Source organism: Choloepus didactylus, chromosome 8 (genome assembly GCF_015220235.1).
Source record: "Choloepus didactylus isolate mChoDid1 chromosome 8, mChoDid1.pri, whole genome shotgun sequence".
In the NCBI taxonomy this organism is placed as follows: domain Eukaryota; kingdom Metazoa; phylum Chordata; class Mammalia; order Pilosa; family Megalonychidae; genus Choloepus; species Choloepus didactylus.
In genome coordinates this window covers 12,518,219-12,544,144 of record NC_051314.1, presented here as the reverse complement: position 1 = coordinate 12,544,144, position 25,926 = coordinate 12,518,219, and the positions used below count along the sequence as shown (strand labels likewise).

General features: G+C 40.8%; 1 protein-coding gene and 1 pseudogene across 1 annotated transcript in view; both read left to right on the top strand.

The window, feature by feature from the left end:
• Nucleotides 1-3,423, top strand: part of EP300 (E1A binding protein p300) — a 70,750-nt gene extending 67,327 nt beyond the window's left edge. Inside the window, exon 31 of the mRNA XM_037845002.1 lies at nt 90-3,423. Coding sequence (XP_037700930.1) covers nt 90-2,294 — 2,205 coding nt within the window. The 3' untranslated portion in view covers nt 2,295-3,423. The remainder of the gene's footprint in view (nt 1-89) is intronic.
• A 5,519-nt stretch (nt 3,424-8,942) lies between these two features.
• LOC119542541 lies at nt 8,943-24,381 on the top strand (annotated as a pseudogene).
• The last annotated feature ends 1,545 nt before the right edge of the window (nt 24,382-25,926 follow it).

The window sequence follows — 25,926 nt, the reverse complement described above, 5'->3', positions numbered from 1 at the left end:
TTTAAAGGGGCTTTTTGCCTGAGTAGAGTATCTAAATGCTTTTGAATGACAGATTTTGGATTTACCTGAGCTCCTATGTTTCTTCCCAGGATTATGATTTGTGTATCACCTGCTATAACACTAAAAACCACGACCACAAAATGGAGAAGCTAGGTCTCGGCTTAGACGACGAGAGCAACAACCAGCAGGCAGCAGCCACGCAGAGCCCAGGAGACTCTCGCCGCCTGAGCATCCAGCGCTGCATCCAGTCTCTGGTCCATGCCTGCCAGTGCCGAAACGCCAACTGCTCCCTGCCCTCCTGCCAGAAGATGAAGCGGGTGGTGCAGCACACCAAGGGCTGCAAAAGAAAAACCAATGGGGGGTGCCCCATCTGCAAGCAGCTCATCGCCCTCTGTTGCTACCATGCCAAGCACTGCCAGGAGAACAAGTGCCCAGTGCCGTTCTGCCTCAACATCAAGCAAAAGCTCCGGCAGCAGCAGCTGCAGCACCGCCTGCAGCAGGCCCAGATGCTCCGCAGGAGGATGGCCAGCATGCAGCGGACTGGGGTGGTGGGGCAGCAGCAGGGCCTGCCCTCCCCAACTCCTGCCACTCCAACCACCCCGACTGGCCAACAGCCAACCACCCCACAGACACCCCAGCCCCAGCCCACTTCTCAGCCCCAGCCCACCACTTCCAACAGCATGCCCCCCTACTTGCCCAGAACTCAAGCTGCTGGCCCTGTGTCCCAGGGCAAGGCAGCAGGCCAGGTGACCCCTCCAACCCCCCCTCAGACTGCTCAGCCCCCGCTTCCAGGGCCCCCACCTGCAGCAGTGGAGATGGCAATGCAGATTCAGAGGGCAGCAGAGACGCAGCGCCAGATGGCCCATGTGCAAATATTTCAAAGGCCGATCCAGCACCAGATGCCCCAGATGACTCCAATGTCCCCCATGGGGATGAACCCACCCCCCATGGCCAGAGGTCCCAGTGGGCATTTGGAACCAGGGATGGGGCCCACAGGGATCCAGCAGCAGCCCCCCTGGGCCCAAGGAGGATTACCTCAGTCCCAGCAACTACAGTCTGGGATGCCCAGGCCGGCCATGATGTCAGTGGCCCAGCATGGTCAGCCCTTGAACATGGCTCCCCAGCCAGGGCTTGGCCAGGTAGGTGTGAGCCCACTCAAACCAGGCACTGTGTCTCAACAAGCCTTACAGAACCTTTTGCGGACTCTCAGGTCTCCCAGCTCTCCCCTACAGCAGCAACAGGTGCTTAGTATCCTCCATGCCAACCCCCAGCTGTTGGCTGCATTCATCAAGCAGCGGGCTGCCAAGTATGCCAACTCTAATGCACAACCCCTCCCCGGGCAGCCTGGCATGCCCCAGGGCCAGCCAGGGCTGCAGCCACCTACCATGCCAGGTCAGCAGGGCGTCCACTCCAATCCAGCCATGCAGAACATGAATCCCATGCAGGCAGGTGTCCAGAGGGCTGGCCTGCCCCAGCAGCAACCACAGCAGCAACTCCAGCCATCTATGGGAGGGATGAGCCCCCAGGCTCAGCCGATGAACATGAATCACAACACCATGCCTTCCCAGTTCCGGGACATCTTGAGGCGACAGCAGATGATGCAACAACAGCAACAGGGAGCAGGGCCGGGAATAGGCCCTGCAATGGCCAACCATAACCAGTTCCAGCAACCCCAAGGAGTCGGCTACCCCCCGCAGTCACAACAGCAGCAGCAGCAGCAGCAGCAGCGGATGCAGCATCACATGCAACAGTTGCAACAAGGGAACATGGGACAGATGGGCCAGCTCCCCCAGGCCTTGGGCGCTGAGGCAGGAGCCAGTCTGCAGGCCTATCAACAGCGACTCCTTCAGCAACAGATGGGGTCCCCTGCTCAGCCCAACCCCATGAGCCCCCAACAGCATATGCTCCCCAGTCAGGCCCAGTCCCCACATCTACAAGGCCAGCAGATCCCTTCTCTCTCCAATCAAGTGCGTTCCCCCCAACCTGTCCCTTCTCCTCGGCCGCAGTCCCAGCCCCCGCATTCCAGCCCTTCCCCAAGGATGCAGCTTCAGCCTTCTCCACACCATGTCTCTCCACAGACCAGCTCCCCACATCCCGGACTGGTAGCTGCCCAGGCGAACCCCATGGAACAAGGGCATTTTGCCAGCCCGGACCAGAGTTCCATGCTCTCTCAGCTCACTAGCAATCCAGGCATGGCAAACCTCCATGGTGCAAGCGCCACGGACCTGGGACTCAGCACCGACAACGCAGACTTGAATGCAAACCTCTCACAGAGTACACTAGACATACACTAGAGACACCTGGTAGTATTTTGGGAGCAAAAAAATTATTTTCTCTTAACAAGACTTTTTGTACTGAAAACAATTTTTTTGAATCTTTCTTAGCCTAAAAGACAGTTTTCCTTGGAACACATAAGAACTGTGCAGTAACTGTTTGTGGTTTAAAGCAAACATGCAAGATGAACCTGAGGGAAGATAGAATACAAAGAATATATTTTTGTTATGGCTGGTTACCACCGGTCTTTTTTCCCCCTTGTGTGTGTGGTTCAAGTGTGCACTGGGAGGAGGCTGAGGTCTGTGAAGCCAACCACATGCTCCTGCCTTGCACCTCCAATAGGTTTTATTATTTTTTTTAAATTAATGAAAATATGTAATATTAATAGTTATTATTTACTGGTGCAGATGGTTGACATTTTTCCCTATTTTCCTCACTTTATGGAAAAGTTAAAAAAAAAAAAAAAAAAAAACATTTCTAAAACCAGAGGACAGAAGGGGTTAATGTTACTTTAAAATTACATTCTCTCTCTATATATATATATTAAAATATATATATATAAATATATATTAAAATACCAATTTTTCTCTGGGTGCAAGGATGTTCATTCTTTTAAAAATGTAAAAACAAAAAAACAAAAACCCTTTCCCCTTCCTTGAAGTCAACTTTTGTGCTCCAGAAAATTTTCTATTCCGTAAGTCTGAACGTAAAACTTCAAGTATTAAAATAATTTGTACATGTAGAAAGAAAAATGACTTTTTCAAAATATACAGGGGCAGCTGCCAAATTGATGTATTATATATTGTGGTTTCTGTTTCTTGAAAGAATTTTTTTCGTTATTTTTACATCTAACAGGAAAAAAAATTAAAAAGAGGGTAAGAAATGATTCCAGTGGGATGATTTTAACATGCAAAATGTCCCTGGGGTTTCTTTGTTTGCTTTCTTCCTTCTTTCCCTGTCCCCCTACACACACACACACACACACACACACACACACCTTTCTGTAAAACTTGAAAGCAAAAACCCTCAACTGTTGTAAATCATGCAATTAAAGTTGATTACTTATAAATATGAACTTTGGATCACTGTATAGACTGTTAAATTTGATTTCTTATTACCTATTGTTAAATAAACTGTGTGAGACAGACACCTTGACTTGTTTCACTTCTTGCCCGCATGTTTTAAAATGCAGTTCTAAGTGCCTGATCCCTGGTGCATATAATGAATTCAGATAAATTTTGATACATTTATCTGAAGTACTGCAAGTACCAGCTAGCTGTCAAGGTTCAATGGATACCATCCTTCAGTGGTCTCCTAGGGATGACCTCTAGGTCTTCCAAGCACCCTGAGAGGATGATCCTGTTTGCTTTGGGTATGAGTAGTTCCTTGAAAAAACAGGACTTGAAGCTATAACAAGTGCCCATACCCTCTGTTACACACACTTTGTTTTTGCTAATTGCCAACCAAGAAATCAATTGGAATCAGGTTGCAGGAAAGAAAAATGTGTGAAACCTGGAAGAAGGAACAACTAGCCCCATAATGTGCTTGGGTGTTAAAAGAATGAGAGAAGATAGGGTCCTCCCTTCTCCTGAATATCACGTTGGGTACAAATAAGTAGAAAATTAGGATAATGCCATTACTGCTGAGCTGCTTTAGCTTCAGTTGGCAGGTGTCCCTTGTTTTTGTTATGGAGCTTTACACCAACTGTACATGATGTTCTGCTATGAGCTAAAGAAAAATGGTCCCAGATCCTCTCAAGTAGCTTGATTAAATTCCTATTTAATCTTTTACTATTCTGCATTGTCGCAAAGAAATATAACCAGTATCTTAATCTGAGATGAACTTGCACAGTCAGCATTAATCAGAGCAAGCCTCAGAAAAAGTTATGCATCCACCTGCCTCAAGTCAGTGATTGCGCAGATGTTCACGACACACCTCCATTCTTGGCCAGGCTACAGAGCAGACATGAATAGGAAGCAACCCAGCCCTAAAGCTCTAGAAAAGAAAATGGCATTCTACTTAAATAAGATACAGTAGCAAAGATACAGTAGCAAAGAACAGATAGAGGGTGTATGGGGAAAAAACTGGCTAGTTAGAATTGGGAATTCTGAAAAGCATAGTATTTAAGCTGGATCTTGGAAAGGAGATGAATGGGAAAAGGCAGATGCGTAGGGTGGAGCTCATGCTAGAAGAGTGAAGAATCAAATCTGTTGGGAAACAGCTTCAGGTCCACTGAGCAGAGACGACATAGCAAGTGGTGAATGCCTGTTACAGAAAGCCCCCACCGCCACCCCCATTCGGCACTCCACAGGGCTCTGGATTGATCTGAGCCCCCAAAAGGGAAATACTTAGAATTCTATCTTCCCTTGCCCAGGCCAGAGGTGCCAGGGACGGGGAAGATACAGATTAATCTATAGGATTATAAAAAGCCAGTTTCAACTTTTCTGTGTATTTGAAAGTAATCACAATGAAAAGTTGCAAAGAACTAAAAGGAGCCAGAAGTTTAGGTAATGGGCCCAATGAGGGCTAGCAGTATTTTAGGTTCTTTCATTTACTTAAGTTGTGGAATCCTCAGTAACAGCCGCCACTTGGCAGATGAGAAAACAGGCTCGGGAAATAACTTGCTCAGAATCACATAGTAAGAAGCTTGCCAGAAAGTCAAAGGTCTGTTGGACTCCAAAGCCCTTCCTCCCCATATCTTCTCTATCTCCCTTCTCGTAGAGAAACCCTAGTGGTGAGTGCTTATTAATACATATTATAGAAGGGCCCTGTTCTAAGTAAACTACAGGCTAAAAATGGAACCATAAAGATTAAGCTCCTGCAAGTTTTTCATTTTACAACCAAGAAAACTGATCCCTGGACATTATTTCCTGGAGTGTCATGTTCATGATGAGGATCACTCTGATGAAAGAGGACACAACATCAACAAGACTAAAACATTTAGGAATAAATTTAGCAAAAGCAGTGTGACTGTAGTACACTGGAAACTACAAAACATCACTGAAAGATTTAAAGGAGACCTAAATAAATGGAAAGAGAATTTATTTCATGAATCAGACCAAACTTTTAAGATAGCAATTAAGAGCCCAAAGCAGAGAAAATATTTGGAAACCATGTATCTGATAAGAGAGTAATATCTTGCATATATAAAGAAATCCTACAACTCAATGACAATTGTACAAAAAGCCCAATTATAAAATGGGCAAAAGATATGAAAAGACTTCTCCAAAGAGGAAAAACAAATGGCTAGAAAACATGAAAAAATGTTCATCTGCACTAGCTATTAGGGAGATGCAAATCAAGACCACAATGAGATACCATCTCACACCAATAAGAATAGCTGCCATCAAACAAACAGGAAACTACAAATGCTGAGGAGGATGTGGAGAAATTAGAACTCTTATTCATTGCTGGTGGGACTGTATAATGGAAGACAGTTTGGCAGTTTCTCAGAAGATGAGATGATGAATTACCCCATGATCTGGCAATTCCACTTCTCAGTATATACCCAGAAGATTTGAAAGCAGTGACATGGACAGACATTTGTACACCAGTGTTCATAGCAGCATTGTTCACAATTGCCAAGAGACGAAAACAACCCAAGTGTCCTTCAACAGACGAGTGGATAAACAAAATGTGGTAAATACATACAATGGAATACTATGCAGCAGTAAGAAGCAACAAGGTCTTGAAATACATGGCAACATGGATGAACCTTGAAGATGTAATTCTGAGTGAAATAACTCAGACACAAAAGGAGAGATATTGCATGTTACCACTTCTATGAACTCCCTGAACAGTGTAAAATCAGCGTCTTATAAGAATATTTGGGACCTAGTGATAGACAGTAGCTAGTGAGGGGGAATGATAATCTAATATGCTCAGATATGTTAATGATGTGGATTCAAAGGTATGATAATGGATAGGGGTGATGGTTGTTTGTTAATGAGATTATACAAATTAGAACTGTACTGAAGGTGAATAGGAATGAAAGGGGTTGTTTAAAGGCATGTTTCCCACAGATCAGCACTACAAATACAGATAGGTGCTTGAGTGATATACCTCAAAGGTATGACACTAGTGCAGAGAGTTGACAACAGAAGGGTACATGGAAAATCTGCATATTGCATACTAAGGACTTTAATTAATAGGAACACCATACTGGTATTACCCAAATATTAGTGACAGATAATTAAGGGCTGACAAGTTATGAGATGTTTTGGGTCATGAGAATTGTTTATCACTTGTACAACTTTTACACTTGTTCAACTAAGTGATGATAATGTGAGATGTGGATGGATTATCGTGAATATAACATATGCTATATGAATTTAGGAACCCCCTAACTTATAAGTCAAGCCGTTGATATTGAGGCTTGCTCAGGTAAAACTTATGGCTGTAAAGAGGAGGCTAAGCCCACCTGCAATTACGCCTAGCAGTCACCTCTAGAGAACCTCTTTTATTGCTCAAATGTGGACTTTCTCCCTCTAAGCCTATTCCTGCAAATAAATTCATCACCCTCCCCCCGATGTCAGACAGGACCCCCAAGATGAATGAGCCTTCCTGGCAACATGGAACATGGATTCTGGGAATGAGCCTGACCCTGGCATTGAGGGATCGAGAATGTCTTTTGACCAAAAGCGGGGAAAGAAAGGCAACAAAATAAGGTCTCAGTGGCTAAGAGAATTCAAATAGAGTCAAAAGTGTCCTGGAGGTTACTCCTATGTAAGCGTCACCTAGATATGCCAAATGACCACAATATGATAAGCCCAAGTCAACAGTGGTCCCGAAAACCTTAAAAAATACCTGAATCCCTACCTGAGACTCTATAACAGTTTCACTCAATAAGTTTATTTGTCAGAAACATAAATCCTTCAGAATGCTCCTATGCCAGCTAAGTCCAGAGGCAAAAACCTCTTCAAGAACATCAACCAACCAGATGTGTCCCCTTTACTCACAAAGTTGACACCCCTTTTCAACATGAACAGGTTAGGGTGGTCACTGCCTAGACATCCCTGAAGAGTGGGAAAGTGATTAAACTAGAGGAAGGGGTTGCAACAGAAAAGATGGAATTTAACAAAGGATTATGAATACAGAATCTTTATATAATTTTCTTTTTCTTAGTTGCTGGGGTTTTGGAATAGTTAGAGGGAAAGAATTGAAATGGTGGAACTATAACCCATAGCATCCTTTGAAATTTATTCTATAGCTATTTGTTAAATTGTAATTTGAAAAGCTATACCTTTTTCTATATATGTTAGATTTCACAGTAAGGAAATGAATCAAACTATGGTAGTATAACTCATAATAACTGGAAATTTCCTATATATCTACTTGTTAAATCATACTTTGAAAGGTATTGCCTTTTTTGTATATATGTTATATTTTATAATAAGGAAATAACTGAAACTGTGGAATTGTAACCTATAATATTCTTTGAAATTTGCTATTTGTTAAATTGCACTTGGAAAGCTATCACTTTTATGCATATATGTTATATTCTAAAATAAAAAAATTTGATTTAAAAAAAAAAGACCCCAAAGCAATCTACAGATCCACTGCAATCCCTATAGAAATGTCTGCTGGATATTTTGCAGAAATTGACAAAGCTGATTCTAAAATGCATATGGAAATGCAAAGGATTCAGAATAGCCAAAACACTCTTGAAAAAGAACAAAATTAGAGGACTCATACTTCCCAATTTCAAAATTTACTACAAAGCTACAGTTATCCAGGCCATGTGGTACTGGCATAAGGATAGGCATATAGATCAATGGAATAGAACTGAGAGCCCAGAAATAAACCCATATGTGTGGTCAACTGATTTTTCAATATGGGTGACAAGACCATTCTATGGGCGAAAATTCTCTCTTCAACAAATGGGGCTTAGAGAAACAAAGTTAGACCCCTACTTCACCATATACAAAAATTAACTCAAAATGGATTAAAGACCTAAATATAAGAGCTAAAACTATAAAACTTGTAGAAGAAAACAGGTATAAATCTCCATGACCTTGAATTAGGCAATGGTTTTCTAGATTTGACAACTAAGGCACAGGCAACTAAAGAAAAAATAAGCTAGGCTTTATCAAAATTAAAAACTTTTGTGCATCAAAGGACACTACTGAGAAAGTAAAAAAGACAACCCACGGAATGGGATAAAATATTTGCAAATTATATATCTAATAAGTGTCTGTGTATCCAGACTTTGTAAAAAACTCTTAAAATCAACAATAAAGTCAAGCCAATTTAAAAATAGACAATGGATTTGAACAGACATTTCTCCAAAGAAGATATACAAATGGCCAAAAAATACATGAAAAGATGTTCAAATCATTGATCATTAGGGGTATACAAACCAAAACCATAATGAGATACCACCTCATATCCACCAGGATGGCTATAATCAAAAAGTCAGATAAGTGTTGAAGATGTGGGGAAATTGAAACCCTCATATACTGCTGGTGGGAATGTAAAATGGTGTGGTTACTTTGGAAAATAGTGTGGCTATTCTTCAAAAAGTTATTTATACCAGTCCTTGGTATATACACGAGGGAACTGAAAACATATGTCCACACAAAATCTTGGACACGAATGTTCATGGTAGCATGATTCTTAATATGCAAAAATTGGAAAGAACCCAAATGTCCATCAACTGATGAGCAGATATGCAGGTAATGAATGTGGCAGTATTTAGCAAACATGGATGAAACTTGAAAAAATTATGCTGAGTGAAAGGAGCCAGACGCGAAAGGTCTTAATACTGTGTGGCTCTATTGACATGAAATGCCTTGAACAGGCAGATGTGGAGAGACAGAAAACAGATCAGCGGTTGCCAGGGGTCAGGCCAGGGGAGGAAGGGGAGTGACTGCTGTTGGCTATGGAGTTTCTTTTTGGTGTGATGAAAATGTTCTAGAAATAGATAGTGGTGACAGTCCCATAACTCCATGATTCCACTAAAAAAAAATGAATTATATACTTCAAAGAGGTGAATATGTCAACTAAAATAAAAAAACAGAGGACACAGACAGCTGGGTGGGCAGCCAGCAAAGACAGGGCTGTATTTGGAGACCATCTCACAAGAGCCCCACTAAAGTTCTAGGGATGTTTAACCTATAGATAAGAAGCCTGGAAAGCCAAAAAGGCTGGGTCTGAAGGGCTGTTGAAAGGAGGAAGGCTTGTTCTTTGTTGCAGGCTTGAGCAAAATTGGTCCCAGGATGAACAGTTGCTTTTGGATGTAGTGAGTTTCCCACTAAGAATGGGAGAAACCGAGAGACTCCTAAGAGCACCTTCCATCTTTTTTTTTTTCATTTTTTTTCTTTTTTCATTAAAGAAGGTCTATGTACTATCAGACAGATGAGAGAAAAATTTTTAATTGAGAAAACGTTGATTGTAGAAGGCCAGAGCTACAAGGGAACCTACAAGTATCCTAGCACAATCTCATTGTACAAGCAAGGAAACTAGGACAATAAAGTTTAAATCATTTGCCTAAGGCAGTAGTTCTCAAAATGAAACTAAAAAATGCAAATTCTCAGGCACCCCATTCCTGCTGAATCAGAAATCTGGGGGTGGCACACAGCAATCAGTTTTAACAAGTCCTCCAGGGGTTTCCAATGCATGCTAAACACTGAGAACCCCTGGCCTAAAGTCACAAATGTGATGACAGAACCAAGACAAGAACTCAGGCATCCTGACTTCTATCCCACTGGGTTTTTTGCTTTGTTCTGTTTTGTTTTCCTTTGCTTCATTCTTGTGAAGGGCTCCAAGAGATCTAGGCTAGGGCAGGCTTAGACAGGTCACCTCTGCCAGGTAACCTAGTCTTCTGCTATTTTTTATTCCCCTGATCCCCTCCCATTCATGTTTCACTCACTTTTTTTTTTAATTTAAAAAAAAAGGTTTTGTTTTGTTTTTAGTAGTAGGGAGTTTCCTTCTAAGAGTGGGAGAAACTGAGAGACCTCTGAGGTCACTTTTAATCTTTTGAATGGCAGATATTGACTGATGTTCCGGTTTGCTAATGCTGACTGTTATGCAAAACACCAGAAATGGATTGGATTTTATCAAGAGGGTTTATTTGGTTACAAAGTCATAGTCTTAGGGCCATAAAGTGTCCAAAGTAAGGCATCAACCATGGGGTACCTTCACTGGAGGATGGCCAATGGCATCCAGAAAACCTCTGTTAGCTGGGAAGGCACATGGCTGGCGTCTGCTTGCTTCCAGGTTGTGTTTCAAAATGGCATTCTCCAAAATGTTGCTCTTGGGGTGTTTTGTCCTGTCTTAGCTGCAGCTGCTCCTCAAAATGTCACTCTCAGTTGCTCTCTCTTGGCTGAAGCTCTGAGCTCCTTCTGTCTGAGCACTCATATAGGGCTCTAGTAAAATAATCAAGGCCAACACTGAATGGGTGGGGCCACTCTGATAATCAGAGTTATCAACTACAGTTGGGTGGGTCACATCTCCATGGAAACAACCTAATCCAAAAGCTCCAACTTAATCAACACTAATACATCTGCTTCCACAAGATTGCATCAAAGAATATGGCTTTTTCTGGGGGACATAATATATACAAACTGGCACAACTGGATACTTTACTTTATAAATGAATGCTCAATAATGATACAATGATTTCACCTAGACTTGAAATTTTTGAGTGGGAAATTGGTCATCCTTCTTAACTCACAATACAGAAATTAACCCAAGAGTAATAAGCAGCAGCAAATAATATCTCCCAACTCATAATCCTAGCCATTACATCAGATTCATTTCCCATTTATGAGGTGTTAGGGCCTATTGTTTATGGATAGCACTGAAAGACAGAATGAAGTGATAAAATAGACTATAGAATCAAAAGCTTTGAATTAATGTCTGGGAAGAGAACCAAATAGTTCTATGACTTCAGGCAAGTAACTTGGCTTCTAGTGTCTCTTTTGTAAAATGGAGATAAAACTGTTCATCCTACCTACCTCAGTGGGTGTTTTTTTTTTTTTTTCCTTGAAAAAACAGTATAATTCACATATACATTTCCCATGAACAATAACATTCTTTTATGCAATCCCATTAAACGCAGCTAAGAAGTTCAAGAAATTCAACCTTGATACAAAGTTTACATTCTATATTTCCTTTTTTGTTTGTTTGTTTTTTGCTTAAGTCCCATCTATGTCCCTTTGAGCCTCCTCTCCTCCATCCTCAGATCCCATCCAGGATCATCCTTGGCATTTAACTGTCATCTATTTAGACTTTTTTTTTTTTTTTTCTATTATGGAAACATATACAGCCTAAATCTTCCCATTCCACCCCCTCCCTAGCATTCCATCAGTGGGATTAATCACATTTAGAATGTTGCAATGCTATCACCTTCCCACCACCCTTTTCTAGAAGTTTCCCTTCACCCCAAACAGAAAGCCTACACTCATTTCTTAACTCCCCATTGCCCCTTCCCCCACTTCTCGGAACCCCTACTCTACTTTTCATCTCTATGGTCATATTCTCTGATACTTTGTGTTTACCGTGGGGCTTAAATTTAACCTCTTAAACCTATAACAATCTTGTTTTTCTTTGATACCAACTTAACTTCAATATGACACATAAACTATGTTCCTATACTCCCTCATTCCCCCACACTTTTATGTAGTTGTCAAAAATTACGTATTTTACATTGAACCCCAAACCACTGATTTATCATTACAGTTCATGTATTTTAGATACTGTAGGAAGTAAATAGTGGAGTTACAAATCAAAAATACAGTAGTATTGGTATTTATATTTACCATGTGATGTTTAGTGGTACCCTTTATTTCTTCATGTAGTTTTAGTCAATTGTTTAGTGTCCCTTCCTTTCAGCCTGCTCAACTCCCTTTAGCATTTCTTATAGGACTGATCTGCTGGTGGTGAAGTCCCTCAGCTTTTTTCTCTGTCAGTAGGGCTCCCTTTAGTATCTGAAGTAGGGCAGGTCTTTTATTAGCAAAATCTCTCAGCATTTGTTTGTCTGTGAAAAATTTAAGCTCTCCCTCAAATTTGAAGGAGAGCTTTGCTGGATAAAGTATTCTTGGTTGGAAATTTTTCTCTCTCAGAGTTTTAAATATGTCATGCCACTGCCTTCTCACCTCCATGGTGGCCGCTGAGTAGTCACTACTTAGTCTTATGTTGTTTCCTTTGTATGTGGTGAATTGCTTTTCTCTTGCTGCTTTCAGAACTTGCTCCTTTTGTTCAGTATTTGAGAGTCTGGTCAGAATATGTCTTGGAGTGGGTTTATTTGGATTTATTCTATTTAGAGTTCGCTGGGCATTTATGCTTTGTGTATTTACATTGTGTAGAAGGTTGGGGAAGTTTTCCCCAACAATTTCTTTGAATACTCTTTCTAGACCTTTACCCTTCTCTTCCCCTCCTGGGACACCAATGAGTCTTTTTTTTTTTTTTTTTTTTTCCACTGGTTTGATATTTTTATTTTTTTTTTAATTTTTTTATTTTTTTTTAATCATTTTATTGAGATATATTCACATACCACACAGTCATACAAAACAAATTGTACTTTCGATTGTTTACAGTACCATTACATAGTTGTACATTCATCACCTAAATCAATCCCTGACACCTTCATTAGCACACACACAAAAATAACAAGAATAATAATTAGAGTGAAAAAGAGCAATTGAAGTAAAAAAGAACACTGGGTACCTTTGTCTGTTTGTTTCCTTCCCCTACTTTTCTACACATCCATCCATAAACTAGACAAAGTGGAGTTTGGTCCTTATGGCATTCCCAATCCCACTGTCACCCCTCATAAGCTACATTTCCAATGAGTCTTAAATTTGGACGTTTTATTTTATCTATCATATCCCTGAGATCCCTTTCAAATTTTTTCCCCCATTCTTTCTTTTGTTCTTTCATTTTCTGTTCTGTGGTCCTTGAGGAGGCTGAGTCGTTGTTCAACTTCCTCTAATCTTGTATTATGAGTATCCAGAGTCTTTTTAATTTGGTCAACAGTTTCTTTTATTTCCATAAGATCTTATATGTTTTTATTTACTCTTGCAATTTCTTCTTTATGCTCTTCTAGGGTCTTCTTTATGTCCTTTATATCCTGTGCCATGCTCTTCTTCATGTCCTTTATATCCTGAGCCATGCTCTTGTTGCCTGTCTGTAATTCTTTGATTAACTGTGCCAAGTACTGTGTCTTCTGATCTTTTGATTTGGATGTTTTGGTTTGGGTTCTCCATATCATCTGGTTTTATCATATGCTTTAAGATTTTCTGTTGTTTTTGGCCTCTTGGCATTTGCTTTACTTGATCCCTAATTTGACAGAACTGCAGCTTGGTGGCGTACACTTTCTCTAACCAACCAGCAGATGGTGTCTGTGAGTCACTTATTCCCCTCAAGTCAGGTCTCCCCCACTTTCTCTGTGGTGTGTGGGGGTCTGATTCTTGTGTGGTCCAATTGGTGCACCAAGTTTGGGTGTGTTGCTGGTGCTGTCTGCCCTGAATGTGGGGCGTATGTCTGGGTGGTTAGGCAGGCAGGGTAGCTTTAATAATCAAACCTCCCAGGTGTTCCCGGAGATTTAAGGCTGTTGCAGGGGCCTAAGCCTTCATTTCAGTCTTTCCACCGATTGTCTCTGCCGCTGACCCACAAGTCCTTGGTATTCCCATAGGGTCCCTGGGATTTCTGAGCGGTTCCCCCTTCCCAGCTGTGCTCTTCCAGGACCTCTGCTGAGGGAGGGCTGTGCCATGTCACTAGTGCACGGCAGCCTGCCAGGGAAGCCCTGGGTCACTGGGCCGTGCAGGGGCGTTCCCAGCCCACTTCAAAGATGGTTTAATGGGACGCATTAACTTCCCCCTTTTTGCAGACCTCTGCTCTCCTGGCTCTGGGACAATCAGCCATGGGTGTATTAAAGGCCACTGTCTGGCAGAGAGATTCCAAAACGAGCCGAGAGATCACTCTGGTGGGCACTCTTACGCACACTTTAGACAACCCTTTTTAGGTTCTAAAGAATTGGGGTAGCTGGTGGTGGATACCTGAAACTATCAAACTACAACCCAGAACCCATGAATCTCGAAGACAGTTGTATAAAAATGTAGCTTATGAGGGGTGACAAAGGGATTGGGAAAGCCATAAGGACCAAACTCCACTTTGTCTAGTTTATGGATGGATGTGTAGAAAAGTAGGGGAAGGAAACAAACAGACAAAGGTACCCAGTGTTCTTTTTTACTTCAATTGCTCTTTTTCACTCTAATTATTATTCTTGTTATTTTTGTGTGTGTGCTAATGAAGGTGTCAGGGATTGATTTAGGTGATGAATGTACAACTATGTAATGGTACTGTAAACAATCGAAAGTACAATTTGTTTTGTATGACTGCGTGGTATGTGAATATATCTCAATAAAATGATGATTAAAAAAAAAATAAAAAAAATAAAGGCCACTGTCCACGGCCGATATTGTGGCTTGTGTGTAGTGCTGCAGGAAAGACTCCCCGTCACACTGGGTTTCTTGGCACGGCTCTGGGCTGTGGGTCTGGCCCCAGGCAGGAGCGTCGCCCGCCCGCTGGGGAGATGGCTGTAAGGAATGCGGTTTTTTTTTCTCCTTTTCGCTCCCCTCTGCTCCTCTGGTCTCGAGACAATCAGCAGCGGGTGTGGGAAGGGGTATCCTCCATGCCAGACACTAAGGCGTTAGCCCAGCCCACTCGCGCCGTGTTTCACGGCGTGGCTCTCCCCATCATATCTGCAGCCACTCCCGGGCTTTTTTTTAAAGAACTAGTCCACCTCCAAACGCCAGCCCACCATTTCCCCACAGCACAGCGTGGCCACGGGACTTTCAGCCAACTCACTCACTCGTTTCAGAATGCAGGCTCCTGGTTTCACCAAATGCACATTCCCTGGGCATTTAGCAGACCTTGTCCGGCTGGTGCATCACTGGCAGTGGTGTTCTGGGTCACTTTCTGGTTTTTATCTAGTATTTTTCACGGAGGTGTTTTTTTGCCCTGTCTCACCTAGCCGCCATCTTAGGTTCTCCTAGTGGGTGGTTTTTAAGAATAAATGAAATCATATTTAAATATAAAAGTACTTTGTAAACTGTAAAGCTCTGATCTATACATCATTGTATTTCTTTACAATCTATTTAGAGAGCTAAAATACATAGATGGTAGTGAGGTATGGCAGAGGCTTTAGAACACAGCTTTGAGTTCCAGATTCAGTTACTAAACCTCTCAGAGTCTCAATTTTCTCATCTGTAAAATGGAGAAAATACCTTTATTGCAGACTCATTGTGGGGATTCACTGACACAATATATTTAAAGTACCTGGCACAGGGGAGGCGGGGAAAGATGGCAGACTGGTGAGCTGTATGTTTTAGTTACTCCTCCAGGAAAGTAGGTAGAAAGCCAGGAACTGCATGGACTGGACACCACAGAGCAATCTGACTTTGGGCATACTTCATACAACACTCATGAAAACGTGGAACTGCTGACATCAGCGAAATCTGTAAATTTTTGTGGCCAGGGGACCCGCACCCCTCCCTGCCAGGCTCAGTCCCGTGGGAGGAGGGGCTGTCAGCTCTGGGAAGGAGAAGGGAGAACTGCAGTGGCAGCTCTTACCGGAAACTCATTCTACTGATCCAAACTCCAACCATAGATAGACTGAGACCAGACACCAGAGAATCTGAGACCAGCCAGCCCAGCAGAGAGGAGACAGGCATAGAAAAAAACAACACGAAAAACTCCAAAATAAAAGTGGAGGATTTTTGGAGTTCTGGTGAACATAGAAAGGGGAAGGGCAGAGCTCAGGCCCTGAGGCTCATATGCAAATCCCGAAGAAAAGCTGATCTCTCTGCTCTGTGGACCTTTCCTTAATGGCACTAATTGCTTTGTCTCTTAGCATTTCAATAACCCATTAGATCTGTGAGGAGGGCCCCCTTTTTTTTTTTTTTTTAATCCTGTTTTCTTTTTTCTAAAACAATTACTCTAAGAAGCCCAATACAGAAAGCTTCAAAGACTTGCAATTTGGGCAGGTCAAGACAAGAGCAGAACTAAGAGAGATCTGAGACAAAAGGCAATAATCCACTGGCTGAGAAAATTCACTAAACACCACAACTTCCCAAGAAAAGGGGGGTGTCTGCTCACAGCCATCATCCTGGTGGACAGGAAACACTCCTGCCCGTCACCAGCCCCATAGCCTAGAGCTGCCCCAGACAACCCAGTGTGACGGAAGTGCTTCAAATAACAGGCACACACCACAAAACTGAGCGTGGACATTAGCCTTCCCTGCAACCTCAGCTGATTGTCCCAGAGTTGGGAAGGTGGAGCAGTGTGAATTAACAAAGCCCCATTCAGCCATCATTTCAGCAGACTGGGAGCCTCCCTACACAGCCCAGCAGCCCAGAACCGCCCTGGGGGGATGGCACTCACCTGTGACATAGCACAGTCATCCCTCAACAGAGGACCAGGGGGTGCACGGCCTGGAAGAGGGACCCACTTGCAAGTCTCAGGAGCCATACGCCAATACCAAGGACTTGTGGGTCAGTGGCAGAGACAAACTGTGGCAGGACTGAATTGAAGGATTAGACTATTGCAGCAGCTTTAAAACTTGAGGATCACCAGGGAGATTTGATTGTTAGAGCCACCATCCCTCCCTGACTGCCCAGAAACACGCCCCATATACAGGGCAGGCAACACCAACTACACACGCCAGCTTGGTACACCAACTGGACCCCACAAGACTCACTCCTCCACTCACCACAAAGGCAAAGCAGGGGAGAACTGCCTTGTGGAGAACAGGTGGCTCGTGGACGCCACCTGCTGGTTAGAGAAAGTGTACTCCACGAAGCTGTAGATCTGATAAATTAGAGATAAGGACTTCAATTGGTCTACAAATCCTAAAAGAACCCTATCAAGTTGAGCAGATGCCAAGAGGCCAAAAACAATAGAAAATTATAAAGCATATGAAAAAACCAGACGCTATGGATAACCCAAGCCCAAGCACCCAAATCAAAAGATCAGAAGAAACACACCACCTAGAGCAGCTACTCAAAGAACTAAAGATGAACAATGAGACCATAGTACGGGATACAAAGGATATCAAGAATATCCTAGAAGAGCATAAAGAAGACATTTCAAGACTAAATAAAAAAAATAGATGATCTTATAGAAATTAAAGAAACTGTTGACCAAATTAAAAAGATTCTGGACACTCATAGTACAAGACTAGAGGAAACTGAACAACGAATCAGTGACCTGGAAGATGACAGAATGGAAAATGAAAGCATAAAAGAAAGAATGGGGAAAAAAATTGAAAAAATCAAAACGGACCTCAGGGATATGATAGATAATATAAAACATCCGAATATAAGACTCATTGGTGTTCCAGAAGGGGAAGAAAAGGGTAAAGGTCTTGGAAGAGTATTCAAAAAAATTGTTGGGGAAAACTTCCCAAATCTTCTAAACAACATAAATACACAAATCATAAATGCTCAGCGAACTCCAAATAGAATAAATCCAAATAAATCCACTCCGAGACATATTCTGATCACACTGTCAAACACAGAAGAGAAGGAGCAAGCTCTGAAAGCAGCAAGAGAAAAGCAAATCACCACATACAAAGGAAACAGCATAAAACTAAGTAGTGACTACTCAGCAGCCACCATGGAGGCAAGAAGGCAGTGGCACGATATATTTAAAATTCTGAGTGAGAAAAATTTCCAACCAAGAATACTTTATCCAGCAAAGCTCTCCTTCAAATTTGAGGGAGAGCTTAAATTTTTCACAGACAAACAAATGCTGAGAGAATTTGCTAACAAGAGACCTGCCCTACTGGAGATACTAAAGGGAGCCTTAAAGACAGAGAAACAAAGAAAAGACAGAGAGACCTGGAGAAAGGTTCAGTACTAAAGAGAATCGGTATGAGTACAATAAAGGATATTAATAGAGACAGGGGAAAAATACATATGACAAACATAAACCAAAGGATAAGATGGCTGATTCAAGAAATGCCTTCACAGTTATAACGTTGAATGTAAATGGATTAAACTACCCCATTAAAAGATACAGATTCACAGAATGGATTAAAAAAAAATGAACCATCAATATGTTGCATACAAGAGACTCATCTTAGACACAGGGACACAAACATATTGAAAGTGAAAGGATGGAAAAAAATATTTCATGCAAGCTACAGCCAAAAGAAAGCAGGTGTAGCAATATTAATCTCAGATAAAATAGACTTTAAATGCAGGGATGTTTTGAGAGACAAAGAAGGCCACTATATACTAATAAAAGGGGCAATTCAACAAGAAGAAATAACAATCATAAATGTCTATGCACCCAATCAAGTTGCCACAAAATACATGAGAGAAACACTGGCAAAACTAAAGGAAGCAATTGATGTTTCCACAATAATTGTGGGAGACTTCTACACATCACTCTCTCCTATAGATAGATCAACCAGACAGAAGACCAATAAGGAAATTGAAAACCTAAACAATCTGATAAATGAATTAGATTTAACAGACATATACAGAACATTACATCCCAAATCACCAGGATACACATACTTTTCTAGTGCTCACGGAACTTTCTCCAGAATAGATTATATGCTGGGACATAAAACAAGCCTCAATAAATTTAAAAAGATTGAAATTATTCAAAGCACATTCTCTGACCATAATGGAATACAATTAGAAGTCAATAACCATCAGAGACTTAGAAAATTCACAAACACCTGGAGGTTAAACAACACACTCCTAAACAATCACTGGGTTAAAGAAGAAATAGCAAGAGAAATTGCTAAATATATAGAGACGAATGAAAATGAGAACACAACATACCAAAACCTATGGGATGCAGCAAAAGCAGTGCTGAGGGGGAAATTTATAGCACTAAATACATATATTAAAAAGGAAGAAAGAGCCAAAATCAAAGAACTAAAGGATCAACTGAAGAAGCTAGAAAATGAACAGCAAACCAATCCTAAACCAAGTACAAGAAAAGAAATAACAAGGATTAAAGCAGAAATAAATGACATAGAGAACAAAAAAACAATAGAGAGGATAAATATCACCAAAAGTTGGTTCTTTGAGAAGATCAACAAGATTGACAAGCCCCTAGCTAGACTGACAAAATCAAAAAGAGAGAAGACCCACAGAAACAAAATAATGAATGAAAAAGGTGACATAACTGCAGATCCTGAAGAAATTAAAAAAATTATAAGAGGATACTATGAACAACTGTATGGCAACAAACTGGATAATGTAGAGGAAATGGACAATTTCCTGGAAACATATGAACAACCTAGACTGACCAGAGAAGAAATAGAAGACCTCAATCAACCCATCACAAGCAAAGAGATCCAATCAGTCATCAAAAATCTTCCCACAAATAAATGCCCAGGGCCAGATGGCTTCACAGGGGAATTCTACCAAACTTTCCAGAAAGAACTGACACCAATCTTACTCAAACTCTTTCAAAACATTGAAGAAAATGGAACACTACCTAACTCATTTTATGAAGCTAACATCAATCTAATACAAAAACCAGGCAAAGATGCTACAAAAAAGGAAAACTACCGGCAAATCTCCCTAATGAATATACATGCAAAAATCCTCAACAAAATACTTGCAAATAGAATCCAAAGACACATTAAAAAAATCATACACCATGACCAAGTGGGGTTCATTCCAGGCATGCAAGGGTAGTTCAACATAAGAAAATCAATCAATGTATTACAACACATTAAAAATTCAAAAGGGAAAAATCAAATGATCATCTCAATAGATGCTGAAAAAGCTTTTGACAAAATCCAACATCCATTTTTGACAAAAACACTTCAAAAGGTAGGAATTGAAGGAAACTTCCTCAACATGATAAAGAGCATATATGAAAAACCCACAGCCAGCATAGTACTCAATGGTGAGAGACTGAAAGCCTTCCCTCTAAGATCAGGAACAAGACAAGGATGCCCGCTGTCACCACTGTTATTCAACATTGTGCTGAAGTGCTAGCCAGGGCAATCCGGCAAGACAAAGAAATAAAAGGCATCCAAATTGGAAAAGAAGAAGTAAAACTGTCATTGTTTGCAGATGATATGATCTTATATCTGGAAAACCCTGAGAAATCGACGATACAGCTACTAGAGCTAATAAACAAATTTAGCAAAGTAGCGGGACACAAGATTAATGCACATAAGTCAGTAATGTTTCTATATGCTAGAAATGAACAAACTGAAGAGACACTCAAGAAAAAGATACCATTTTCAATAGCAACTAAAAAAATCAAGTACCTAGGAATAAACTTAACCAAAGATGTAAAAGACCTATACAAAGAAAACTACATAACTCTACTAAAAGAAATAGAAGGGGACCTTAAAAGATGGAAAAATATTCCATGTTCATGGATAGGAAGGCTAAATGTCATTAAGATGTCAATTCTACCCAAACTCATCTACAGATTCAATGCAATCCCAATCAAAATTCCAACAACCTACTTTGCAGACTTGGAAAAGCTAGTTATCAAATTTATTTGGAAAGGGAAGATGCCTCGAATTGCTAAAGACACTCTAAAAAAGAAAAATGAAGTGGGAGGACTTACACTCCCTGACTTTGAAGCTTATTATAAAGCCACAGTTGCCAAAACAGCATGGTACTGGCACAAAGATAGACATATAGATCAATGGAATCGAATTGAGAATTCGGAGATAGACCCTCAGATCTATGGCCGACTGATCTTTGATAAGGCCCCCAAAGTCACTGAACTGAGTCATAATGGTCTTTTCAACAAATGGGGCTGGGAGAGTTGGATATTCATATCCAAAAGAATGAAAGAGGACCCCTACCTCACCCCCTACACAAAAATTAACTCAAAATGGATGAAAGATCTCAATATAAAAGAAAGTACCATAAAACTCCTAGAAGATAATGTAGGAAAACAACTTCAAGACCTTGTATTAGGCGGCCACTTCCTAGACTTTACACCCAAAGCACAAGCAACAAAAGAGAAAATACATAAATGGGAACTCCTCAAGCTTAGAAGTTTTTGCACCTCAAAGGAATTTCTCAAAAAGGTAAAGAGGCAGCCAACTCAATGGGAAAAAATTTTTGGAAACCATGTATCTGACAAAAGACTGACATCTTGCATATATAAAGAAATCCTACAACTCAATGACAATAGTACAGTCGGCCCAATTATAAAATGGGCAAAAGATATGAAAAGACAGTTCTCTGAAGAGGAAATACAAATGGCCAAGAAACACATGAAAAAATGTTCAGCTTCACTAGCTATTAGAGAGATGCAAATTAAGACCACAATGAGATACCATCTAACACCAATTAGAGTGGCTGCCATTAAACAAACAGGAAACTACAAATGCTGGAGGGGATGTGGAGAAATTGGAACTCTTTTTCATTGTTGGTGGGACTGTATAATGGTTCAGCCACTCTGGAAGTCAGTCTGGCAGTTCCTTAGAAATCTAGATATAGAGTTACCATTCGATCCAGCAATTGCACTTCTCGGTATATACCCGGAAGATCGGAAAGCAGTGACACGAACAGATATATGCACGCCAATGTTCATAGCAGCATTATTCACAATTGCCAAGAGATGGAAACAACCCAAATTTCCTTCAACAGATGAGTGGATAAATAAAATGTGGTATATACACACGATGGAATACTACACGGCAGTTAAGAAGGAACGATCTCGTGAAACATATGACAACATGGATGAACCTTGAAGACATAATGCTGAGCGAAATAAGCCAGGAACAAAAAGAGAAATATTATATGCTACCACTAATGTGAACTTTGAAAAATGTAAAACAAATGGTTTATAATGTAGAATATAGGGGAACTAGCAATAGAGAGCAATTAAAGAAGGGGGAACAATAATCCAAGAAGAACAGATAAGCTATTTAACGTTCTGGGGATGCCCAGGAGTGACTATGGTCTGTTAATTTCTGATGGATATAGTAGGAGCAAGTTCACAGAAATGTTGCTATATTAGCTGACTTTCTTGGGGTAAAGTAGGAACAGGTTGGAAGTAAAGCAGTTATGTTAGGTTAGTTGTCTTTTTCTTACTCCCTTGTTATGGTGTCTTTGAAATGTTCTTTTATTGTATGTGGTTTTTTTTGGTCTTTTTTTTTAATTTTTTTTTTCATACAGTTGATTTAAAAAAGAAAAAAAAGTTAAAAAAAAAAAGAAAAAACAAGGAAAAAAATATGTAGTGCCCCCTTGAGGAGCCTGTGGAGAATGCAGGGGTATTGGCCTACCCCACCTCGATGGTTGCTAACATGACCACAGACATAGGGGACTGGTGGTTTGATGCGTTGAGCCCTCTACCATAGGTTTTACCTTTGGGAAGACGGTTGCTGCAAAGGAGAGGCTAGGCCTCCCTATAATTGTGCCTAAGAGCCTCCTCCAGAATGCCTCTTTGTTGCTCAGATGTGGCCCTCTCTCTCTGGCTAAGCCAACTTGAAAGGTGAAATCACTGCCCTCCCCCCTACGTGGGATCAGACACCCAGGGGAGTGAATCTCCCTGGCAACGTGGAATATGATTCCCGGAGAGGAATGTAGACCTGGCATCGTGGGACGGAGAACATCTTCTTGACCAAAAGGGGGATGTGAAAGGAAATGAAATAAGCTTCAGTGGCAGAGAGATTCCAAAAGGAGCCGAGAGGTCACTCTGGTGGGCACTCTTATGCACACTTTAGACAACCCTTTTTAGGTTCTAAAGAATTGGGGTAGCTGGTGGTGGATACCTGAAACTATCAAACTGCAACCCAGAACCCATGAATCTCGAAGACAGTTGTATAAAAATGTAGCTTATGAGGGGTGACAATGGGATTGGGAAAGCCATAAGGACCACACTCCACTTTGTCTAGTTTATGGATGGATGAGTAGAAAAATAGGGGAAGGAAACAAACAGACAAAGGTACCCAGTGTTCTTTTTTACTTCAATTGCTCTTTTTCACTTTAATTATTATTCTTGTTATTTTTGTGTGTGTGCTAATGAAGGTGTCAGGGATTGATTTAGGTGATGAATGTACAACTATGTAATGGTACTGTGAACAATCGAATGTACAATCTGTTTTGTATGACTGCGTGGTATGTGAATATATCTCAATAAAGTGAAGATAAAAAAATAAAAATAAAAAAAATAAAAAAATAAAGTACCTGGCACAGAATTTTGTTACAATAGGGCTAGAATGGAGTTTCTTCACCCTTGGGTTTGGAAAAAAAGAACATCTCTGAAGAGGAATTAGAGGAGGAACGTGTGATAATCACATTAGTTCCAGTAAAAGAGGAACCTCAAGTGGATCATCAAATGGAGCCAAATACTTCAACTGAACAAGTTAAACCAAAGAAGTCTAGGAAAAAGAATAAAGTTCATCTTCCTCAAATGAATGAGCAATTAAAAGCTTGCTCAAAACCTAAACTACCAATGCTTCCCTTGCTGATCATTTTGCCTCCTATTAATAAGGTACACTGGGACACTTTGCGGAAGGTGTGCCAACATTTTAATTTGAGTACCGCAGGACTGAAAATAGCGGTTTATCTGAGGTTCCAGAAACATGCTTACCCTGAGCAAAAACAGGATATTCCTGACACACCAGAGGAGGCTAAGTTGCAGTCATGTTTGAAGAAATGCAAGATGATGACCAAGACAGCAAAGGATCAGAAAAGTTGTAACAGAAGGGAGAGAGAAGAAATGACTAATAGAGTTGAAGTGATAACTTCAGCTCAAGAGGCAATATTGGCATCACGGACAAGAATTGCTGCAAGAGCAGCTCAGCCTAAAGCTGTGAATTCATGTCCCATTCCTACTTCTGTTGAGACTTTTTGCTTCGAGCCTCTGGTGTCAGATGGTGTGCGGTCCATGGCCGAGTTCTCCCTGCAGACACCAAGGCTTGGGTTCGCCTGCAGTTCATGCAGGGCAGGCCTGGGGACCTGATGCTCCGAAGAGGATGATCCCTCTCTTTCTGTTACCAGCCTGCACTGTCCCATCTGCAGACGTAAAGATATTATGTTGTGCCCTGAATGTGTGAAGAGGAATAAAGTTAATGAAAAGATTAATTCTAATGGGGAAGGAGAAGCATCTGCTTTGAACACACCAACATGTCTCTTTGGACGGGCAATGTTTTAATAAACAGCAAATGGCCAAGAGCCCATAGCTAAATTGACTTGCATCCCAATGACTGCTCTGTGCTGTGTTGTGTCCCAATCATCCTCAATGTTGGCTGCTTTCTTGAGTATAAATGGGAATTTCTGGATTCTGGACTTGGGATTTGCCAAAAAGTGGTTGCTACTGCTGCTTTTTATGAGTTGGGTTTAAGAAAAAGTATTCCCATCTGCTCCAATTAAAATGTTTCTCTATGTATTTGGTTCCTTATAAATTACTGTTAGAGGAGAGTTCCATTACAGAAAAAGCATCAGTAAATATTTTAACATTGAGTATGCAGCTATATAGAATATGTTTTTGCTCCTTTAAAAAATGTTCATGCGTGTATAATATATTCACATTATTGAAAATGTGCTTAAGGGTATACAGTGAAATATTTCTCACTGTAATATTGACACAGTTAGCCTTGTTCAATCATATTGTATGTATTTGTACAATGAAATTTCTACCAATGGATTTGTTATTGAATAAAATTCCAACAAGTGGGAAAAAAATCTAATTTAATTTTTTTAAAAAAGTACCGGACACAAACCTGGCCCTAATAGGTACTCAAATATTAGTTTCTCTAAGAAGGGAAGGGGAATAGATCAATTGGGTGGATTATATTGATTGTCCAAACCTAGGAATTCAACTTTCCAGGTTTCTTTCCCCCTCGGATGCTGTCAATTAGTCAAAAGGAGCTGACTATATATAAGGCCCTGTAAGGATGATGGAGAGATTTCTAACCATGAATTCTAGTCTTTCCCCCTGGTTCACAAAAACAACAGAAGCCTGACAGAACCGCACTAGGTTTTTGCAGTAAGTGCCAAGATGAGTACCATTTTCCATCTATGGTTGGGTGATGAGAATCACATGAAAAGAAGCTTGAGCTGGCAGCTGCCTGGTATAAGCCACACAGAACAGTGGCTTCAAAACCTCAAGGGTACCAGGTGGTCACAGGCAGAAAAACAAAAACAAAAAGTAAGAAAGAAAAAATAGCACATCCAAAGAGGATATGGTTTGGACACTTATTCATTTAACAGGTACAGTATTAATTGTTGAAATATATGCTTGTGCCTCTGGCTGTGCTGAGGTTAGTGGTGAGACACTCAAGGCTCCAACAAATGGCACTTCTAGAGATGAAAAATATAATATCTGAAAAGAAAATTTTACTGAATGAGAATAACAGAATATTAAATGCTGCAGAAAAAGAAGCCAAAATGAAACACAGAGAGAAAAAAACAAAAAAAACTGAAAAAATTGAACATAGCCTGTGTGGGACAATATCAAGCAATCTAACATGCAGTTAATGAAAGTTCCAGAAAAGAGGAGAGCAGAAATATTTTTTCAAGAAATTAATGACAGAAATTTTTCCACAGTTGATAAAAATCATAAGCTTACAGATTGAAGAAGCTCAGTGATACCTAAGCAGGATAAACACACACAAAACCAGACCAAAGCACATTATAACAAAATTGCTGAAAACCCAGTGATGAAGAAAAAATCTTAAAAGCAGCCAAAGGATAAAAA